The 22660-nt window shown below is 34.6% G+C and overlaps 1 protein-coding gene across 1 annotated transcript in view; it reads left to right on the forward strand.

The window, feature by feature from the left end:
• The first annotated feature begins 473 nt into the window (after positions 1 to 473).
• Positions 474 to 22660, forward strand: part of LOC110101106 (protein EXECUTER 2, chloroplastic) — a 39334-nt gene continuing 17147 nt past the window's right edge. Inside the window, exons 1-6 of the mRNA XM_020828887.2 lie at positions 474 to 875; positions 9060 to 9176; positions 9257 to 9319; positions 10161 to 10267; positions 10337 to 10418; positions 10578 to 11267. Of these exons, the coding sequence (XP_020684546.1) occupies positions 573 to 875; positions 9060 to 9176; positions 9257 to 9319; positions 10161 to 10267; positions 10337 to 10418; positions 10578 to 11267 (1362 nt within the window). The 5' untranslated portion in view covers positions 474 to 572. The remainder of the gene's footprint in view (positions 876 to 9059; positions 9177 to 9256; positions 9320 to 10160; positions 10268 to 10336; positions 10419 to 10577; positions 11268 to 22660) is intronic.

Consider the following 22660-nt stretch of genomic DNA (forward strand, 5'->3'; position numbering starts at 1 on the left):
ACAAGAAGAAAGAATAAGAACAAAAGTATGTCGATGAATCATATCACTATAGATGCCTGAGGCGTCACAATAGCAATTCGTAATGTGCCTAATTTATTATTTTACTTTTTTATCTGTTTAACATAGGCTTCCCTGTAGCCCTCAGATCACTGTAAATAAAATATGAATATGTATACTTTTAATCTTTTGACAAATTTTTAAAACATAATTGAGCTAGTGAAAAGTTTTACCAAAAAATTTTCTTTCCACAAATTTCCGGTCTCCAATCTTTTAAGCTTGCTAGGTAGGAAGGCTGGATATTTGATATTTCTCATGGATAAATTTAAATCTAACAATATTCTAATAAAAAATATTTTCTTAAAACTATAAATTCAAATCATATATTTAATGATTAATTATTTATCTTTAAAAAATTTAAATTAAAGGAGAGGTGGCACAAGAAATATAGTACATTCGATCAAATTCGTATAGTCTGAGCCAAAGTTTCTCGGACCAAATAGAGGTAGCGAGCTTGCGAGCTTGCGAGCTATAGGAGTCCATCCACACAAACACAGAAAAGCGATAAGAGAGAGATGGCGATGACGAACGCCTGGGTTGCACAGCCCCGTGTCCGGTTACAATCGTGCCTCGATCCGCCCATAACCCATTTCTCGCCGTCCTCGGTGTCTTCGCCGATTCCTCAGCGGAAAAACAGCCTTCTTGGCGAAGCGGGAACTGCTCTCAAGTGGTCCTTCAGGGCTGGCCGAATCACACCGACCACCATCTCCTGTTGCTGCTGTGGTGGCGGCGAAGTTTGCTTGGAATGGAATTGGAGCCGATGGAGCCGCCATTTCTCGGAGATGGACCATGCCGAAAGCTTCACCTTCGTTCTCAAGGTAGCCCATTTCCCGGCACCCCACACCTTTTCTGCTGGGAAAAAAAAAAGAGAATAAATAAGATTTTGTTTATCGAGAATTTTTGTCCTTTTATAGTATTGACGTGCCTTTTCTATGGTGGATGCCTTGTTATGGTGTCTACACTGTGCTCCAATCTTTAATTCCAGGTGAAAAAGGAAACAATTTCGCTTTCCTTTGCCGCTACCAACGAAAGGACTACTAAGTAAGCAGCATGAATGTGTCATTAAGTGAAGATTAGGACCATACAATTGGTAACCTGGAATTTCTGCAGCTAATTCAATAGTTGGACTATGAAATGTGGACCTCTACCAAATTCTAATATGAACTCGGACAAAGAAAACTCTTTTAACTTCATCATCAAATATGTGATCTAGTGCATCTGAGGAATTTTTATTCTTCATTATTTAGAATTAGCTTGAAGAAGGCTAAAAAATGCATTTAAATTTTCAATGAAGCAGCATAAATGTGTCATTAAATGAAAATTAGGGCCATAATATAGTAACCTGGAAATCTGCAGCTGATTCACTAGTTGGACTACGAAGTGTGGACCTCTACAGAATTCTAATTTGCATGCGGACTAAAGAATTCTTAACTTAATCACCAAAGATGTATCTAGTGCACCTCACAAATTTTTATTCTTCATTATTATTTGGAGTTAGCTTAAAGGAGGATTCAAAATGAATTTAAATTTTCAATGAATCCTAATTTCTGGCTAATGACATGAACTATAGATGTTTCATTATCTTAAAGCAATGGCAAATTCAAAGATCAAAGTCTTGAAGATACGTGGTATCTTTGTTAAGGTTGACGTTCCCCACACATAACAAAATTCCAAAGAGGATCAGGTTCTGTCGATTTGTGTATTGACTATTGCGCCATCCTTTTACATTGTTTAATTATAAATAATAATATATCAGATATTAACTTAATGTGGTCTAGATGAGTGAGCTTGCATTTCTCATAGGAAACATACTGATTTATAATATTTTCATTTTACTGTTTGTAACTTAGATGCAGTTGCTTTTGGTTCATTTCATATTGTACATTTCAAGGTTTAAAATTGCGTAAATAAACCTCAAGGCGTTTTTCTTACGTGAGGCGAGGCGTAAGCCTCGAGGCGGTGTGAGGCGTAAGCCTCACGGACGAAGAATTGCGTAAATGATAATTTAAGGGTTTTAGTTGGTAAATAATAGTAAGATTCTATCATACAATAAAAACATCTAAATGATAAGTGAAATTAGTGGAAAGCATGCACTCATGAAGAAGCAGACTAACACTAACAACTATTAATAAATATGATGAATACAACAATATGCCGGGTTGCCGGGGGTCCAAGGGGGTGCTGCCCCCTGGCGGGGTTTGTATGGAAAGATACCTAGCGGTACCAAGCATGTACCTAGAGGTACCGAGCATGTACCTAGCGGTATCGAGCATGTACCTAGCGGTATCGAGCATGTACATAGCGGTACCGAACATGTACATAGTGGTACCGAGCATGTACCTAGCGGTACCGAGCATGTACCATAGCTGTCAATGGCGCAAAATAGCGCCATATTCATGGCGAGGCGCATGTGAGTAAAATAGCGCGCGCTATTTGCGCCACATGTGAGCCATGGCGCATTGCGCACGGCGCAAAATAGCGCGCCAAATTGTTTTTAAATTTTGGTATACTTATGAATATTTTTTATACCGCTCGGTACCGCTAATTACATGCTCTGTATCGCTCGATACAGCTCGGTACAACTAGGTACACGCTCGGTACCGCTAGGTACACGCTCGATATCGCTAATTACATGTATGATACCGCTCGGTATCGCTCAGTACATGCTCAGTTCTGCTCGGTACATGCTTTGTACCACTCGGTACAGCTCGGTACAGCTCGGTACAACTAGGTACACGCTCGGTATTGCTAAGTACATGCATGATACCGCTCGGTACCGCTATGTAAATGCTTGATACCGCTCGGTACATGCTTGGTACCGCTCGGTAGATGCTCGGTACCGCTAGTTACATGCTTTGTACAGCTCGGTTTAACTAGGTACACGCTCGGTACCGCTCCCTAATTTCCATACAAATGAACTTCAAAATTTTTCTTACAAATAAATTTTGTTCCGGGGGCAGCGCCCCCTTGGACCTCCGGTAGTCCTCATATTATGTTTCTTTTATCTAAATTTGTTTGCTTTTAGGTGATCATAAAATGTTAGATTCAGTTCTTATAGGATTATGAAGTAGCGGTACCGAGGGTGATGAAGAGGATTATGAAGTAGGAGACAATGTTGAAGAAGATAATGAAGTTTTTTTAATATTTGCTGATGATGATGATTCCCAAGAAGAGTAGATTAAATTCTTATTTGATCTTTAAAAAAAAAAGATTGTAGTATTTGAATTATGAGATATTTGAATGTTACTTAGTCGAACTTATATATTTTATGGTTGTCTTTTATTATTATGATAGCTTGTCTTTCATTTTTAATAATATTTCATATTCATGCTTATTCTTTTATAATTTTTATATAGCTTGCACCATGTTCAAAATAGCGTGCGCTGCGCCGTGCGCTATGCGCCATGGCTCCAAATGGACCTTTGCGCCATGGTGCGCCATTCGCCGTTAACAGGTATGACATGTACATAGCGGTATCGAGAACTATGACCCTAACTTTCCTATAAGTTGAAAAACCAAACCCTAAACTTAAAAAGACCTCTAAGAACACTTGAAGAAGTAATGTAGAGGGGCGGCCGGAAACAAAGGACTCACCGGCGAGAGGCGGCGCTGGCGGGAGAGGCGGCGTAAATGTGCGGGAGAGCCGGATCGGGCGTCTACGTGCTTCCTGCGCGGCTTCGGTTGACGTCTTTGGTCGGGTAAGTGGGTCTTCGGTTGGGTAAGTGGGTATAAGGATGAATTTAAGAGGTTTTTTAAGTAAGTGGGCCCCCATATTAGAGGCGTATGCCTCAAAGGAAATTATGCAATAACGCTAGTGAGGCTCGCCTCACTCTACCTGAGGCATACGCCTCATGATGCCTGAAAATTGCCTAGGCTTTGAGGATATTTTGGAGCAAATTGTGCAAAGGCGCACCTCGGATTTCGCAATTTTAAACTATGGTACATTAACAAATTTTTTTTGCTAACTATATTCATCTTGCTATACACGTTCTCAGTAAAATGCTGACTATCTCTTAATTGTTAACAAGTTCTCTGGCTGTTCATTTGAAGATTATGCCTTTGAAACTCATGGACTTTGTTATAATAAATATAATGTTTTCAATATTCGAAGCGCAATGCAATGTGAAATGATTATTTATCATTTTATTGGTCAAAACACAAAATGGGTAAAGCTTTTATTAATTAGAGAGCTTAAATCTGATATATCATGTATTCGTTGTTGCAATACAGGAGCCCAACTTTATATTTTGCTGATTATAAATATTATTGGATGTTTTTTTGCTTATTCATGCATTGTATATTGGATATTTGTTTTTTGTGTTGCTAACTATTTTAGGTACAACATACACCAAACAAAGAACTAAAGAATCCACTTAAGATATTGTAGTGTGCATAATTTAGTCTTTATTTTAATTTTTACTGAGTCTATATTTTTCATTTTTCTTGATTGAATTTATGTATTAGGTGCATGTTGGCTTAGCAATCGTGCACACATACATAAACATACAATCACAAACAAGAAATCTAATACTCATGCATAGAGTAAATGTAATTGGCAGTAGAATGCTTTAAAATTGGACGAGTGTGATATGCTAGAATAAAAAAGTGCTCGAGTAGGAATATCTAAAATTATAATATTACATATTATCAATTCTGGAGAATTTTTAGTTTCATGGGATTTAGAGCAAAGAATCAACCCAGAACACCTCTTGCAGCCCTAAGATGCTTCTCCCTTTTCTTTTAATACAGGTATGACACCTCTATACTGTTCTATTATCTAAGCACTGTTTGATTCTCAGTCTCCCAGGACATTTCTTTGGTAGTTTCTCTTAATATGGCCTTTCTCACCATAGAAGTAACATTTCCCTGAATTTAGCTTACATTTCCTTGAGTGGAACTTCCCACAAGTGGTATAAATTGGTGTTATATGCGGTTCTCTAAGCTATTGTTGTTGTTGTTGTCCTTGAATAAATTTTTATTTTTTAAACTGACCGCCCTTCCTATCAAAGGTTCTCTTCTTAATGCTAGTTTCCCTTTTTTTCTCACCATATCCATATCTCACTCCAACAACATGCTGCTCTCCACCAATTTAGGGAAATTCTTAATGCATAAAGGAATGAGAGGCTATCTTAATTGATCTGTTAGGGAAATTCTTAATGCATTTCTCAGTAGAAGTGTTGATGAGTTATGGGGTATATCTTGGCAGAGTTGTAACTTTTGCCTAGTATTGAATCTCAGCCTTCGTTCCCTATGATAGATTCATGAAGCTCTCTTACATAGATTGTCTTGCTGAAGGAGGCTTACTAATTTTTGAAAACTTGTTCAATCTTGTTCCTGGGGACTAGCTTTTCGAGTATGCCTTCAAATTTCTCCAAATGTTGACCTCTCCACCATCGTTTTGCTTTTCCTTCCAACATAAATATAGCTAGAGATACCCATCAATCACTAATGCATTTCATCTCATTTAAGATCTTTTCAATCCTGATTATCTAAACTTTAGCAGTTGACATCCAATCATTCCGCGAATAGAGAGGGCTTTAAATTTTGAAATAGCTATAAATGTTTGTCCATCTCTACACTCAACAAGGAACTTGACTGCTGCCACTATTTGTGTGATTGATATAGTTGCTGGTGTACTCTATGTGATTTAGGCTTTATAAGAGATTTCATTTTCTCCATCATTCATATCATCTACATGTGTATCATTGTCGGATATTCATTGCTCTGAGTGCATAGCCGGTGTCGTATTCTCAGGACCCTCGGAGGTATGATCGAAGCAGTCTATCGAGCACTGCTTCGATCATACCTCCTGCTACATCAAGAAATTATTACTATTTAGTGCATGATCATATGGCCAACTTGAACTTATGTATAAAAGATCATATATATGCACAACGTGATGCTAGGATTTATACTAGACATTTACATTCCATCTAAAAATTTAACCTTATCTAGAAAGCAAAGTCTTATTTAGAAAGACTATCCTCACCTATGCTCTATAGAAACTTGTCACAACTAATCTTTTCACACTATACTCTGGATTCGAGCATGCATCCGTAGTAAATTTTTAGAATTTTAATCTAACTCTGATATCACTTTTTTTTTCATGCTTCATGCCAACCACACTCCTACCAATCAACGAGAAGCATTGCAAAAGAATTCTTACAATTCATTCTACTTTTCATGCATTAATCATTCATGAATATTTATGAAAAACATCAACCTTTATAAATAAAAAGGAAGTTGTTCGAAATTTCATTTATAATTTATATCTATAGTGCAACTAATAATCTCTAACATTCATGAAAATAGATATCTTAATACATCCTATTAGCATTTAATTTAAAACTGTACATAAAAAGATACAATAATAATAACAACATCGTCAAGCCTTTATCCCACTATGTTGAGTCAGCTACATGAATCTATTTTCTCTATTGAGTCCTATTAAGAGTCTAATTCTCATTTAAATCTAATTAAAAAAAAAATTTATTTCTAATGCTTTCTAACAAAGTCTTTTTAGCTCTACCTAACTTCGTTAGCATAGCCTAGATATAAAACATCTACTCTCCTAATTGGGTCATCGAAGGGTTGACATTTTATGTGACCAAATTATCTAAAGTGACTCACTCTAATCTTATTTGCCACTAGAGCTACTCCAATCTTTTCACGTAAAATGTTGGTGAACTATAATGCTTAGAAACATTTGCAATTATAATACAAGATTCAAGTGTACAAAAGATGTAACTAGCATATAAATATAATGGTTGTATACTTGTATGTACTTAAGTTGTGCATTCTTTATAAATTATCATTAATATATCCATATTGTATGAATGAGTTGTATATAAAGACCAGTAACATTAATATACTCACCTAAAGTAAGAATACAATATACCAATTATGATACTATAGGAAAAGTAACATCATGTCTGTTATTTTAAATATTTAAAAATTAATTTAGTCACATAAATGTTTCATTTAATTGAACAATTTTTCTTTCAAATTTTATGTTCTTTGTAACCTAAGAATGTATCTTGTCAATATATGTAGGTTCAAGCTATATCTAGCTCATAGATTTTATAAAACTATGGTTGCATTGCCTCTTGAGGTCACATTTCCTCAATAGCTTGTGGACTTTATACCAAGATCATATTGCCTCCATTTGAGTCGCATTTCCCATTGGGTTGCACTGCCTCACCTGCCTATCGCATAGCATGATATTTTTATGCCTATCAGATTCTGATCACAACATTTACTATGTCATTTACACTTGTGATCCATTACTTTAAAATGTAATGGTATACAATGCATATATAAGAAAAAGCCTGTATAGATAACCTGCCTTTCATTTAATAATGAAACATTTAGCAAAACATAAATTTTATACCAACATATTAGAAATACGTGATTCCATTCAATTCTAAGTAGAATTGTTAATAAATAACACACTAAACTGGTTCCGGTGTAAGGGTATATGAACAAGGTCAGAATACTTGCTTTTTGAATTATATATTACATATCTTACCTCCGCGACGAGCTGTTTATGAAATTCGGACATCTCAAACTTGCCTACACGAATATATCACCTATATTAATCTAAATTTCTTAATTTGATAATTTCCACAATTTCCATCGGCACTAAAGAGAGACATTAAATTTTTTCGTAAGGTAACACATCTCCCAATTCCCTCACCTTATACACAGTTTAAAGTCGTCAAATTTCTACTTTTTATGTTATACAGAGTTCTTAATTAACAATTGAATATATTTAAGTTAAACTTTTACACAAAGAACTTAATTATAACAAACAAGTATCTATATATAAACTATCAAATTCTCATCTTTTTTCCTTCTCTTCTCTCTTTCTCTCTTTCTCTTTTTTACTTCGTTCTCTGTCTTCTTCCTCTTTTTTTCTTCAAACCTGACAACAACCTTCCTTACATTGGCTTGCACCCAAACTCCACCTCCTAGCCGACTCCAACACTCCAAACCCTCTACAACCTGAGATCTCGCAGCAAAAAAATGAGACTTCGGTTTGGCAGCGAAGTGATTAAATCACTAAACAAATGCCAATTACCTAATTACCTATACCACCTTCCAATGCATGCCTTGATAAGTGACTATGCCGAATCTTAAATGACTCTGTTAAGTGATTTGCTTGAATGAGTAGTAAAATAAATATTTTAACTATAGGAAGTTTATTAAAATGAGATTTAATTCAATAACTTTCACCTATGTGCAAATTAGCATATACTTTTATATATCAATTTGCTTATTTGACGAGTAGAATTCAATGTCATTCTTCTTGATATTTTTTGTGAAAGTTATTATTTTAGAATATTTTTAAATTAAAAAAGTTGGCAAAATACCTTAGGGGAATTTGGGTGTTACAATTTAAGTGGAGTGAATTGTAAGATTCAAACATATGGGGAGGGCTTTTTTTGATTGAGATTTTTCTGGAGTAGAACTAACCCTAACATTCCTTTCTCTTTAGCTATGAGAAAGGATCATGATGCATTAATGCTAGCCCTAGTTTATGGAATAAAGTGGCCGCCCTAGTGGTGCTGCTGCATATATATAAGAAGTTATATTGATAAACTTTTTAATAATGTTTTCTATGATTTTCCCTTCATGTTCACACTTCCTAATCATCATTAAATGTTATTATAATAGCTTATGTTGTTACTGTCTTGGTTTCCTTTTTTAGATTCACTTGATATGGACTAACATCAATTAGCGATTGAGATATTTGAAATTGTTCCTCAAGGATCATATATTGTTAATGTAAAGAGGGAAAAGTTATATGATTTTTCTATGATCTTTTGTTTGTGCTTTTCTTTCTTAGATGCATCATCAAACATTGTTCCCTGTCTTATTTAATCTTCCTTTTCACAGTTTTTCAATTGCTGAGGATTTGGGTCAATTTCAACAAAATGGGTATTTTAAGTCATAATTTTATCAACTTTATGATTTTGGCAACTTTTTTACTTTTGTGATAGTCTCAACTTGAAGAGGCTATTAAGAATGAGGACTTTGTGGAAGCTTCCAAACTGAAGACAGGGATTACTGAAGCAACATCAAAGGACGTTGTAGCACAAGTTATTTCTGAATTGAGGGTGTGTTCATCGTTTAATATACTTTCCATCTTTTTTCTCGAACGCTCACATTTTTAATATTTTCTTTCATTATCTCACAGAGCGCTATAGAAGATGAACGCTACCATGATGCATCAAGATTAAATAGGCTTCCAACTGGGCTTGTAAGTTCTCTTAGTGGTTTTGATTCTCCTTTGCAAATTCAGTATTTGTGCCTATTAGCAATATTCATTTATCTACCTCTTTGACATTTTGGATAGACATTTTTTTGATTTCCCTGCTCAGAAAAAAAGAGTAATTTTAATGGAAACTTTTATATTGAAGGGTATGATAATCTTACTAGCTTTACATATGCTTATGCGCACTGCTGGTTTGAAGCAGGTGTCATGATTTATATTTCAATGAGTGGTTTTGAAGAAATGTGGAACCTTGAACTCTAGCATCATGGGTGTAGAAGTTCATCTTCTTATAAATACTTTGTATGATATGATTATCTAAATGCATACACTACTTCAGCAAAGCTTCATCTATGAGAAGAAGAAATGTCGGGAGAATGATTTTATCCTTTAATTGCCTTAAACAACCCACTTTTAACGAAGATTTCATATGCGCATCTTAGGGTATCTAACACACGGTGTGACTTAAACAATAACTTAGTTTTGTTCCAAATAGTGACTCCTTTCTAACAGTTTGATGTAACTTCTTCATCGCATATAAATATTCTGATATCTTGAGTTTGAGATGTTTTATAGCTTTTTTATATGTCGCTACTTAATCGGAAAAAGTCAGGCTAAAGTTTTTTTATGTCAATTTATCTTTAGTGGTAATTACTAACATCTGGAGAAGTTTTGACCCAAGTCTATACTTTAGCAGATAAAATATTAAATTTCAGGCTGGAATATTTTAAATTTTTTATGATTTCTTTTGAACGATAATTGTCCTTGTATCAAGCTTGTATTCTGTTTCAGACAACAATGTTTGTTCAGCTCCATTAATTCTGATCAGGTTGGTTGGTGGGTAGGCTTTCCAGAAGATCTTGACAACCCTTTTGGTAGAATAGTGCGGATTTTGCCTTCTGTTGGGAGATTTGTGGGTAAGAGTTACAGTGCAAGGTATGCAATATTATGTTATAGCTGCTTTTTGAAATTGTTATCATAAGGTACTGATAATTATCTATTCAGACAACTGCTTACCGGAACGTCAGGGACCCCTCTCTTTGAAATCTTCTTGGTCAAAGATAGTTATGGGGAATACATAACACAGGTATTATAATGGAAAGACTTAAAGAAACTATCCAGATTACTAATAAAATATAAAAAGATCGCATACATGGAAAGACTAAAAAAATACCCTCCACTTGACTATAATACATTATAGCCAGATTGCATATACTTCTAATTTGTTGGTGGAATTTTTTGCCAGGTAGTAATCTTGCAACCGGTGAAAAGAAATTCCAATATTTCCATTTCATCACCTCTTAAAACTGGAGATAGTCCCACCAATGATTCTGAGGTGACATCCATTGAAAGGACACCTACTAAAGAAGATGTTACTGATAAAACCATTGGAGAGAAAGATGATCCAAGCATTAACTCCAAGGAGTCTAACGAAGAGGGGTTAAAAAGTGTGATTAATTTTCTCAAAGAAAGAATGCCTGGGTTTAAAGTCAGGATCTTGAATGCCAACAGATCTGAAGAAGTCAAAGCGCAATCAGAATCTGTAGAACAGAAGCAGGAATATAATGAAGAAAGTGCTACTAATGAGGATTCCAAGGAAAAAAGTAACCTTGAGAACATGCTGGATGATTCTGTTTCCTTGGATGAGGGCACCGATCCTACTGAAGGTGACAGAGACATGGCTGTGAAGCTTTTTATTGGCGGGGTGCTTCACAACTGCGAAGATGTTTTATCAAAATCATTTACTCGTCTTCCAGCGGAACTTCAAGGCGTGCAAAGAGATTCATTCATACTTCATGTTACTGGAAGTAGTGATGAATCAGATATTGAAGAGCAGAAAGCAACAAGAGTCAAGGTTGCAGCTATTACTGCTCAAGCTGCCTCAGATCTAATGCCTCCTGAAGTTGCAAAGGCCTGGAGCATGGATAAAACCAAAGTGAGAAAAGATGCATATTTAATTGCCTTGAAATGCGTATAATATTCTAGGGTACACTCAAATAATCATGCACCACCCTCCAAATGTAGAGAATTTTTTAAAAATCATATTCATACATTAACACTCAATCTAGAACATATATATTAGTCAGCTCAAGTTATAATCTTTTTAGAAAGTATAAGACTATGATGCATAGACATGAACATGACAACATGGATATAGGACATCAATTATTAAAAAAATAAAATACTAATACTGATTGGACACATTATTATTAATTTTATATCTAAAAAATAGTGTATGAAAATTTAATTAGTAGAATGTTAAGAATAATTTAGAAATAATAAGTCATTTAACTATGATTTATTTTTAAATTGATTAATATTAAAATGTTTAGAATTGGGCGTCGACATTATGTGTTAGGCATTGAGAGGGGAGATGAAATGCTGTTAAGAGTCGAGCATCATTATTGTGTAATGGGTATTAGGCATCCATGTCAAGATGATATTGATCGTCGATATCGAGATGTTGTTGGTCGTCGAAGTCGAGATGATGTTGGACAAAAATAAGATTTTGAGACAGTGCGGGGGCTTAATTGCTGGTGTAGAAATTATTAGCATTGAGCGTCAATGTCAATACAACATCAAACTTCAATATTGAGTTGATTTTTAAATGTTGATATTGTGTTGATGTTAGATGTCAATGTTGAGATGTTATCAGTTGTTGTGAAACTCTAGCCATCACTTGCCAAGAGAAGTGAAAATGAGAATGCTAAGGGAAATGGGAGTATTCTGTCCTAGTGATTGATTTTGAGCTATAGAGAGGAAATAATAAATTTATTTTTCTTAAATAAGTACAAATTTGAAATTCAAGAAATTGTATTTAATTTTTTTTTTTACATTTAAGACTCAATTGTCAAATGTTTTTAATATTTTTTAAATCTCAGTTATCTTTTGTGTATCCAACATGTGTTGGAGATTTGTTGGACTCATGTCGTGTTCTATGCATGTCGAATATTGCTTACCGAATTTCGTGTCGAGTCAAGCTAATTTATGAAAACATATAGAGAGTTGTGAAATGATATTTATATGAATTTTTATTTATCTTGAGAAGAAATAACCATGTACCAGGATGATTGATTTGTTGCTCATTAAGTAAAAGAAAACGCATTAGAAAGGTTTGTTAAGTCATTAAAAAAATGTGGAGTTTTGACTAGTATTAGTTGTAATTGTAGAGGGTTAAAGAGTTTTCAATTATAACAGATTTATGTCAAAGATTAATATTAAGTTCATAGCCTTTTGCACTAGTTTTAGAATGTTTAGAAATTGAAGAGCATTGCGAGAAATTAATTGATTTTTTTTAATATATGGCAAGAGAAATTCAAAAGGATTATCTGATGCGTTTTGGTTGTAAAAATACCCTCGCACATACTGAAAGTTCGTTAGAAATATAAAACCCTTATGAATTAGTCCCGAGGTTAACCAAGTGGGGAGGAGGGTGAATTGGATATTTAAAAAATTTCTTTAACTAAAAGAAAATCTTTATATATCTTGCAGCGAAAACAAATTAAACCAATACTCAAAACGACTAATCAGAGATTTCACCCAAGTAGTTAATCACAGTAAAAATAAAGTGCGAAAAATAATCAGAAAGAACACACCAGATTTTATAGTGGTTCGGTCAATTTGACATACGTCCACTCCCGGAGCCTCTTCTCTAGGTATTGCACTAAAACCACAGTGACTCTCCTTTTGCTCCCACAGCAAGGCGGAGAAGCCTTTGTAAACTCCTTTTCACCGACCCCGGTGTGGCAGAAAACCCAGACTCATTTTGCTTTCTCCTGAAGCAGGAAGAGAACTCCAACTCATTTTGCTTCCTCCAGAAGCATGCAAAGAACCTTGATCTAATGCTGACGAAGACCTCCCAAGAGCCACCAAGGAGCCAAGGACGATGATCGGAGAAGACGACTTGAATCATTGCTTGGAGCAACCTATGTGAACACCTCAAAAACTCACCCTCACAAGATTCTCTCTCTCCCAAGCTGTTCATCTCCTCTAAGCTCTTTCAGGTCAGGACAACAGCAAAAGATACTATCATTAACAAATAAGGGATCTTATAAAGGTCTTAAAAATTGCCCTAATTTGCAACTTGCCGTCAAAGATCGTCTAGGATAATTGACAGATCATCCTGTATGATCAGTGTATTTCAGCCCTTCCAACTAGGACGATCTATTTGTGCTGTACGATTAGAACATATTATTTTTCTGATCGTCAAGGACGATTTGGACATCGTCTTGTACGATTAGTTCAAAATCATACATATCGTCCAGCAGATAATTTTGGACGTCTAGGAGATACATGTTGGACGATGAAGAAATATAACTTATTGTCCAGGACAATGCTTGGATCGTCCTGTACGATTAGTTTAAAATCAGTGATTATCATCCATCAGATAGTTTGGGTCGTCCAAAAGATACATCTGGACGACGAAAAATTATTATTGATCGTCCAACAGATAGTTCAGGACGTCCAAGAGATTCAAGTAATAAGTTTTTTTGTACTGATTGTCCAGGACTATCCTGTGATCGTCCAGGGCGATATGATCGATCAATTTAATCTTAATTACTTTCCTTAATCACATGACTAATTTAGACATGATTGTAATGAATCGTCCATGATGAAATGGGATCGTCTTGTACGATTAGAACAAAATTATGAAAGTAAAATCTTGCCTAAATGAGCTTGGCGACTGAGTATCTTTGATATGAGGATATCGTCTAGGACGATGGGAGTATCATCCAGGATGATTTTCTTAAGCAAGTTTACATAATCCAGATGCCCTAATAAGGGTTTCTATTTTTAACTGATCATTTAGGACAATTTGAAATCGTCCTGTACGATGTAATTAAAAACAGAAAAACTCCAACTCATCAAATTCCTCCCCATGAGTGTGTGCTTACTTAGCTTCAGGATCCACCAATGTATATTTAACTCAAGAAAATATAAAAAATACATTGAAAAAGAAATTACAGACTGACTCAATCATAGTCTACTTGATCTTGAGCTGATTGACGTTCGAAGCGAATTTGTGGACCTGAAAGGTTAGTGAGCTAGGCACATAAAACAGATATGCATGAATGCCAGTAGTCAAGGAACAATAATATTTGTTATCATCAAAATCATAGTAATTGGTTTTAGATCTGCAATAATCTCTCTCTTTTTTATGATGACAAATATTGTTGTTGGAACATTTCAAATCACATATATATTTTTTAATTTATTAAAAAAAACAAAACATAAAACAAAGGAGAACAATCTAAGCAAAACAAATTTTACTAAAACAAGCAAACGATACAACACTGATACTACTCTTTTGACATCACAAAAAAGAGGAAACAGAAGAACAATCACTAATCAAAACATAGTATAGAAGCAAGTACAAATTCAGAAACAAACACAAAAACAAATTAAGAGAAAAGAGATAAAAAAAGTGATACATAATAAAAACAAGTAAAAATACAAAGAAAGGATGATAAAAAAAAACAAAAAAGAGCAGAGAATAAGTTTTTTTTTAAATCAATACTAGAAAAAGATAAATTTCCATTGTGATTGGATTAAAAAATTTGTAATAAATGAATTAACATCGATGAAATCCGAAAAACGGTAGAACAACTGATCCTGTTAACCCCAGCTCGGGCTTCTTACAGGTCAAACCATCTTTTGATAACAAAAAAATATAACTAAAAAAATCGGATAAGAAAAGTGGTCCGTTCAAAATTTCATTCCAGAAAACATATCTTATAGAATAATATAGCCAAGTAATTAGTCAAAATCATGAATTTTAAAAATCAAGTGATTGAAGATATCAAGTGGCATACGAATTCTTTTAAGATTTAAAGGTCTGAAAGAGAAAAAAACTTACTTTTTTGTGTGTTCATTTTGTGCCTTTTGTTTTTTGTTTGATGCTCTTTGCGCTTGTTTTAATTTTTTATATACTTTGTGTATCTTTTCAATTTTTGATGATCATTGTGCATCTTTTTAATTTTTTTTGGCTTATTTTAGGCTTGTTGTCATTTTTGCATGCTAGCTCTCTTTTGAAACCTTTAAAGACTCTCCGTTGTGAGATTATATTTCAAATAATAGAGAAGAAAAACTCATTCTCTAATATAAGAAGGAGTAAATTACAAAGCAGAATCATATTCATATGATAAATGCAACAACATGATCAAGAAAGCTTGAAAATGATTTAATGATTATGAACATTATTCATATGAGATATATCTAAAGATTCTCTTAATTGCAGTCAGGTGAGATTTCTTTGGATCAGCTTGAAACCTAGCACAAAAATACACTAAACATTATATCAGGTCTGCTAGCTGTCAAATAAAGGAGCGATTCAATTATTTATCTGTACTTTGTTTGATCAACTGATTTTTTATTTGAGTCTTTATCTAACTAAACACTGGAGCTCATGAGAGTGTTTATTGGCTTGACTTTATCCATTTCATATTTTTTCAAGATGTCCTTAATGTATTTCGATTGATTAAGAAAAGTTCAATCATCCATTTTCCTTATGCTAAATCCTAAAATGTAGGATTACTCTCCCATCATGCTCATATCAAATTCTTTACTCATTGTTTTAAAAAATAATCACTTAAATTTTTATCAGAAGTTTCAAAAAGTATATCATCAACATAGATCTTGATAATGAGTAATTCATCACCTACTATCCTCAAAAAAAGGGTGGTGTCTATGCTCCCCTTAACAAACTTCCTTTATAGTAGAAATGTGCAAGCCTCTGGGTGCCTGTTTTAAATCATAAAAAGTATTTTTTAATTTGAAAACATGATTTATAAATTAGGAATTCTCAAAGCCTGGGGGTTGCTCTACAAACACATCTTCTTTTATTACCTTATATAAAAAGACACTCTTGACATCCATTTGGAAAAACTTAAATCTTTTATAACAGACAAATGCTTGTAGCACTCTAATCGCTTCCAATCTAGCTACAGGGGCAAAAGTCTCCTCAAAATCAATCATTTCAATTTGATTAATCATTAGCCACCAATCTTGCCTTATTTCTAATCACTATACTAGAATCATTCATTTTATTCTTAAAGACTCATTTGGTTCCTACCACATTTTGATCCTTAAGTCTTTCTACCAGCTCCCAAACATTATTCCTAACAAATTGATTTAGTTCCTCTTGCATGACTAAGATCCAGAATTCCTCCGAAAGTGCTTGATTGATATTGGTAGGTTCAATCATTGATATGAAGGCAGAGTAGTTTACTTCTTTTTTAAGTCCATGCCTAGTTCTAAAACCTTTAGAAGGGTCTTCTAAGATCAGTTCATTAGGATGACTCAAAGAATATTTTCATTCTCTAGGCAAAGTGTTTTGAGGTTCTACACTTTCCTTCAAATTTATAGTTTTTACTCTTTGGGTAATTTCACCTACTTCATCTTCTTCCTCAATCCTAGACTTCTCATAATCAGATTCATCAAACACTACATGAGTAGTCTCCTCTATCACCAATGTCTTCTTATTAAACACTCTAAAGGAATTCCCTACACTTGAATAGCCTAAAAATACTCCAGATTTTGGGTCCAATTTTCCTAAAAGTGATTTCCCATTATTTAGAATGAAAACATTACAACCAAAGACATGGATGTGAGAAAGGTTGATGACTTACCCTTAATGATCTCATAGGGTGTCTTCTTCAGTTTGGATCTAACATTCATCGTATTCAACACATAACAAGTTGTGTTCACCGCTTCTACCTAAAAGTACTTTGAAAGTGAATACTTAGCAAGCATTGCTCTAGCGGCTTCTCCTAAGGTCCTGCTCTTCCTTTCAGCTACCCCTTTCTGCTGAGGGGTCCTAGGAGCTGAGAAGTTGTGACTAATCCTTTTCATCTCACAAAACGTTTCAAATCTCTCATTTTTAAACTTTCCACCATGGTCACTATGGATGATCAAGATATCACAACCTAGCTTTTTCTAAATTCAAGTGGAGAAGATTTAAATTCATCGAATGACTCACTTTCATGTGACAAAAATCTAATCTAAGTGAACCTAGAGTAGTTATCAACTATTACAAATTCAAAGACTTTTCCCCCTAAGCTTGTAGTACTAATGGGTTCAAACAAATCCATGTTTAGGAATTCTAAAGGTTTAGAGGTGCTAATGTCCTTAATGGAATGGAAAGAGAATTTATCCTTTTTTCTAGTTGATAGGCACAGGTGGTCTTTAGTGAACTCAAGCTTGGGGATTCCTCTTACTAAGTTTTTTTGGTTTACTTTTTTAAGTGTTTTCATGATATCATCACACAACCTCCTATGCCACAACTAAGACTCATCATTTTTAAACAAAATGAAATAGCGCATTCAATATTATTTAAATCAAGCATGTAAATATTGTTGATACTTTTTTCTTGCAAAACAGTGTTGTTATTTAAGCTTATAGTGCAGCTATTTGACAAAAAATTTATGTTGAATCCTTTATCGTAGAGCTAACTAATGCTGAAAAATTTATGTTTTAAGCCATCAACTAGTAAAACATTTTCAATCAAAAGGTCCTTGGAGTTTCCAATTATTCCTACGCCCACCACTTTCCTAGTGGTGTTGTCTCCAAGAGTGATATTGCCTCCAGCCCTGGCCTCCAGCGAAATGAATTGATTAGCATCTCCAATCATATGGCGTGAATATCCGCTATCCAAGTACCACATTCTATAATGAGGTCTTGTGTGAGAGCATACCTATAAAATCATCAAAAATTAAATTTAGGAAACCAAATAAGTTTGGGTCCCTTCTTATGGAAAGAAGAATGCAATGAATGTGTGTTATGTTGTGAATCATGTAATTTGGGTCTCCACACCAAATGTATTCTATGTTGAACGATGTATGTATGTGAAATATGTCCTAGCATGCCATATGAAAAACATCTAACACTTGGAAAAGAGTTTACTAATCTATTCGGGTTATAATGCTTCTTCCTAGGTTTGAATGATTCATATTGTTGTGATGGATTGCAAAATTCTTCAAGTGAAGGGGTGTTTTATTTTCATTCAAAGCGTTTATCTTGATTTATAAAATTTGGTTTGCATTTTTAAGATTTGTATTTTCAACTTTCAAAGCATGTTCCCTACTATCTAAATCAGTTGCAAGAGTATCTAAGTCCTTATATGCAGTTTCTAGCTCAACATGTAAATTTTTCAAGGAATCATGCTCAACAATCAATTCAGAATACTTTATGTTCAAAGCATCAAATTCATCTAATAATGTCATGTGATTGTTATCAAGTGAAGAATGATCTTTAATCAAAATATCATGCTCTTTTTGTAAGTTCAGAAATTCAAGTTTCAGGCTAGCATGCAATAGATAAATGAATTTTCTCAGAAACAACTTGATCGTATGTTAATTCACATACATCTTCTTGGTCAGAATGATCAAGATATTCATCCACCATCAAACACAAGTTTGTTGTCTCCTCTTCAACTTTAGTCTCAGAGGAGTTAGATGCAGAATCCGCCTAGAAAGCCTTTTGGATCCGTTTCTTGTCATTCCTAAACTTGAGTTTCTTCTCGCCCTTCTCATTGTTTGAGTGAGCCTTAAGTGTAGGGCAATCAGCATTTACATGTCCCGACTTCCTACATTCAAAGTAAACCACATCAGAAGAACCTTTATAATTCTTGCTATTCTTACCTTTGTTTCATTTTTGATGGTGTTTTTGTTTCTTTCTTAAGAAGTTCTTGAATTGCTTAGTAATTAAGGTAACGTCAGCACTTTCAGAACCAGTAGAATTAGTATCCGTATCATTAGCCTTTAAGGTTAAAGTTTTTTCTTCTTTTCCTCCCTGCATCAAGTTGTTTTTTGTTCACTCCTTGCTCGTAAGCAATGAGTGATCCAAGTAAGTTATTGATAGAATAAATATTCAAATCATTTTATTCAGTGATAATAGTAATTTTAGAATCAAAGGAAGAAGTTAAACATCTCAAAATTTTGTTAACTTTCTCATAATTGGTTAACTCTCTTCTTAAGGCATGCAGAGACGTAACTATTTCTATAAATTTAGTATACATCTAAAAAATTGACTCACCAGGTTTCATGCGAAACAGTTTGTAGTCATAAAATAAAATATTCAACCTAGATTGTTTAACTTCACTTATGCTTTCATAAGTAATACATAATCTATCTCATATTTCTTTACTAATAGCACAAGTTGAGACGAATGTAATATGTAGATTTCAGTGCATAGAAAAATCTGTTTAAACATTTTGCATTAAGTTGTGCTAGATCCATATCATCAAAAGTCCATTCATAAAACGGAAGTTCAGTTTTTATGCCATTTATTTCATGTGTTGGTGCAGAATAACCTTCTTTTACAAGCATCCACATATAATAATTTATAGATTGCAAAAATGTGGACATGCGAGTTTTTTTGAAATTAAAAAGTATATTATCAAACTAGGGTGGTCGAGTAATGAAATACCCTTCCGTCATGTTTCGATTACCAAAGTTAGCCATGGATCAAAATTCAAAAGTTTTTTAAAAGTTGATTTTATAAATCCCGCTCTGATACCATTTCAAAGTTCGTTAGGGATGTAAAGCCCTTATGAACTAGTCCCGAGGTTAACCAAGAGGGTGGGGGTGAATTGGATAATTTTTTTTTTATATCTTATAGCAGAAACAAACAAAACCAATGCTCAAAATGACTAATTATATATTTCACCCAAGTAGTTAATCGTAGTAAAAATAAAGTGTGAAAAATAATCAGAAAATACACACCAGATTTTATAGTAGTTTAGTCAACTTGATTTACATCTACTCTCCGGAGCCTCTCCTCTAGGTATTGCACTAAAACCACAGTGACTCTCCTTTTTCTCCCACAACAAGATAGAGAAGCCTTTACAAACACCTTTTCACCGACCCCGATGAGGCAGAGAACCCAGACTATTTTTGCTTCCTCTTGAAACAGGCAGAGAAATCCAACTCATTTTTTTTCCTCCAGAAGCAGGCATAGAATCTTGATCTAACGGTGACGAAGACCTCCCTAGAACCACCAAGGAGCCAAGGATGATGATTGGAGAAGACAACTTAAATCCTTGGTTGGAGCAACTTTTGTGAACTCCTTACAAACTCCCCCTAACAAGATTATCTCTCTCTCTCTCTCTCCCAAGCTCTTTATCTCCTTCTCTAAGCTCTCTCAAGTCAGGAAAACAACAAAAGATACTCTCATTAACAAATAAGAGATCTTATAAAGATGGCTTTAAAAATTGCCTTAATTTGCAACTTGCTGTTAATGATCGTCCTGTACGATCAGTGTATTTCAGCCCTTCCAAACAGGACAATTTGTGTGTGCTGTACGATTAGAGCACATTGTTTGTTCTAATCGTCTAGGATGATGTGGACATCATTTTGTACGATTAGTTCAAAATTATACATATCGTCCAACAGATTTTTCTGGACGTCCAAGAGATACATGTTGGACAATGAATAAAATATAACTTATCGTCCAGGACGATGCTTGGATCGTCATGTACGATTTGTTCAAAATCAGTGATTATTGTCCAGCAGATTGTTCTGGTCATCCATCCAGGAGATAAATCTGGACGATGAAAAATTATAACTGATCGTCCATCAGATAGTTCGGGACGTCCTGGAGATTCAAAAGAATATTAAGGTTTTCGTACTGATCGTCCAGGATGATCCTGCGATTGTTGAAGACAATATGAGATCGTCATGTACGATGAGAACAGAATTATGAAAATAAAATTTTTCTAAATGAGTTTGGCGGTTGAGTATTTTTGATATGAGCACATCATTCAGGATGATGGGAGTATCATCCAGGACGATTTTTTAAGTAAGTTTACAGAATCCAGATGCCGTAATTAGGGTTTCTGTTTTTAATTGATCGTCCTGGATGATTTGAAATCATTATGTACAATGTGATCAAAAATAGAAAAAAATTATAAGTCACCAAATTTCTCCCATTGAGTGTGTGTGCATGATTACTTAGCTTCAGGATCCACCAATATACATTTTACTCAAGAAAAGATAAAAAATGCATTGAAAAAGAAATTGCAGATTGACTCAATCCTCCTCTACTTGATTTTGAGCTGATTGACGTTCCAAGCAAACTTTTGGACCTAAAAGGTTAGTGAGCTAGGCACATAAAATAGATATGCATGAATGCCCGTACTAAATGAACAATAATGTTTGCTATCATCAAAATCATAGTACTTGGGTCTAGATCTGCAACACAGGCTTCTGGTAGTATCTGGTGAGGCCTAAGAATCCTCTTAGCTCCCTCAGGTTCTTAGATAAAGGTTAATCCAATATGGACTGAATCTTGGATTGGTCTGCTGGTACCCTTGGTTTTCTCATATCTTAGGTATTCCGTCTGTGATTGTGCAAAAAAACATTTCTTCATGTTGGCATACAACTAGTGCTCTCTCAAAGTTTCCAATATAATTTTTAGTTGACCACTATAGATTAGGATGGTGCTTAAAAATTTCAAGACGAACTTTCTGAGGTAGGTTCGAAAAATCCGGTTCATGAGGTACTAAAAAGTGGTTGGAGCATTGGTAAGGCAGAAAGGCATCTCCAAAAATGCGTACTAACTCTCATGAGTCTTGAAAGCTATCTTTTGCACATCCCACGGTTTCGTTTTGATCTCATGATAACCTGATTTTAGGTCAATATTTGAGAAGATGATCGCTTCAAATAACTCATCTTGCAGCTCAATCAGAGGGATAAGAAACTTATCCAACATAGTTTCCTTGTTTAGAGCCCTATAATTCTTGTAAAACTTCCAATTGCCATCCTTTTTCACTAGTAAAATTGTGCTGGAAAAAGGGCTCACTCTTGGCTTGATAAGTTATGCCTCAAGCATCTCTTTAATGATATTCTCTATCTCATCCTTCTAAATTTGTTGGTGAAAATACGGTCAGACATTGATAGGAGAAGCTCCCTCCAAGGAAATAGTGTGCTCATACTCCCAGGGTGGCGATAATCTACTAGGTTGCTGAAAAACTTCAGGAAACTGCTGCAGATGCTGATGTACACACTCGGGTATCTTAACCAGCTCTGAATCTCAGATTTCTGATACGCCCTAGGGTTTCACAATTTCGGTTTTGCCCCAATTTCCCCCAAAAGGGAGGAATTTCTCCACCAAAAATCAAGAGAAACAATCACAAGAGAGTTGGAATGAAAGACAATAACCTTTGCATTAGAAAGCTAAGAGAAAACAAGATAAGTTTGTCCACTTCGAGAAGGATAAGATCTCCCACAAGAAAACCCTAGAAAAGAACAAGAAGAAGACTAGGAGAAGAAAACTAGAAAGAGACCTCACTTTTCATAATGCCCAAAACTAAACCCTAATGGCCCTCTTCAT

This window comes from Dendrobium catenatum, unplaced genomic scaffold, assembly GCF_001605985.2.
Source record: "Dendrobium catenatum unplaced genomic scaffold, ASM160598v2 fragScaff_scaffold_12, whole genome shotgun sequence".
In the NCBI taxonomy this organism is placed as follows: domain Eukaryota; kingdom Viridiplantae; phylum Streptophyta; class Magnoliopsida; order Asparagales; family Orchidaceae; genus Dendrobium; species Dendrobium catenatum.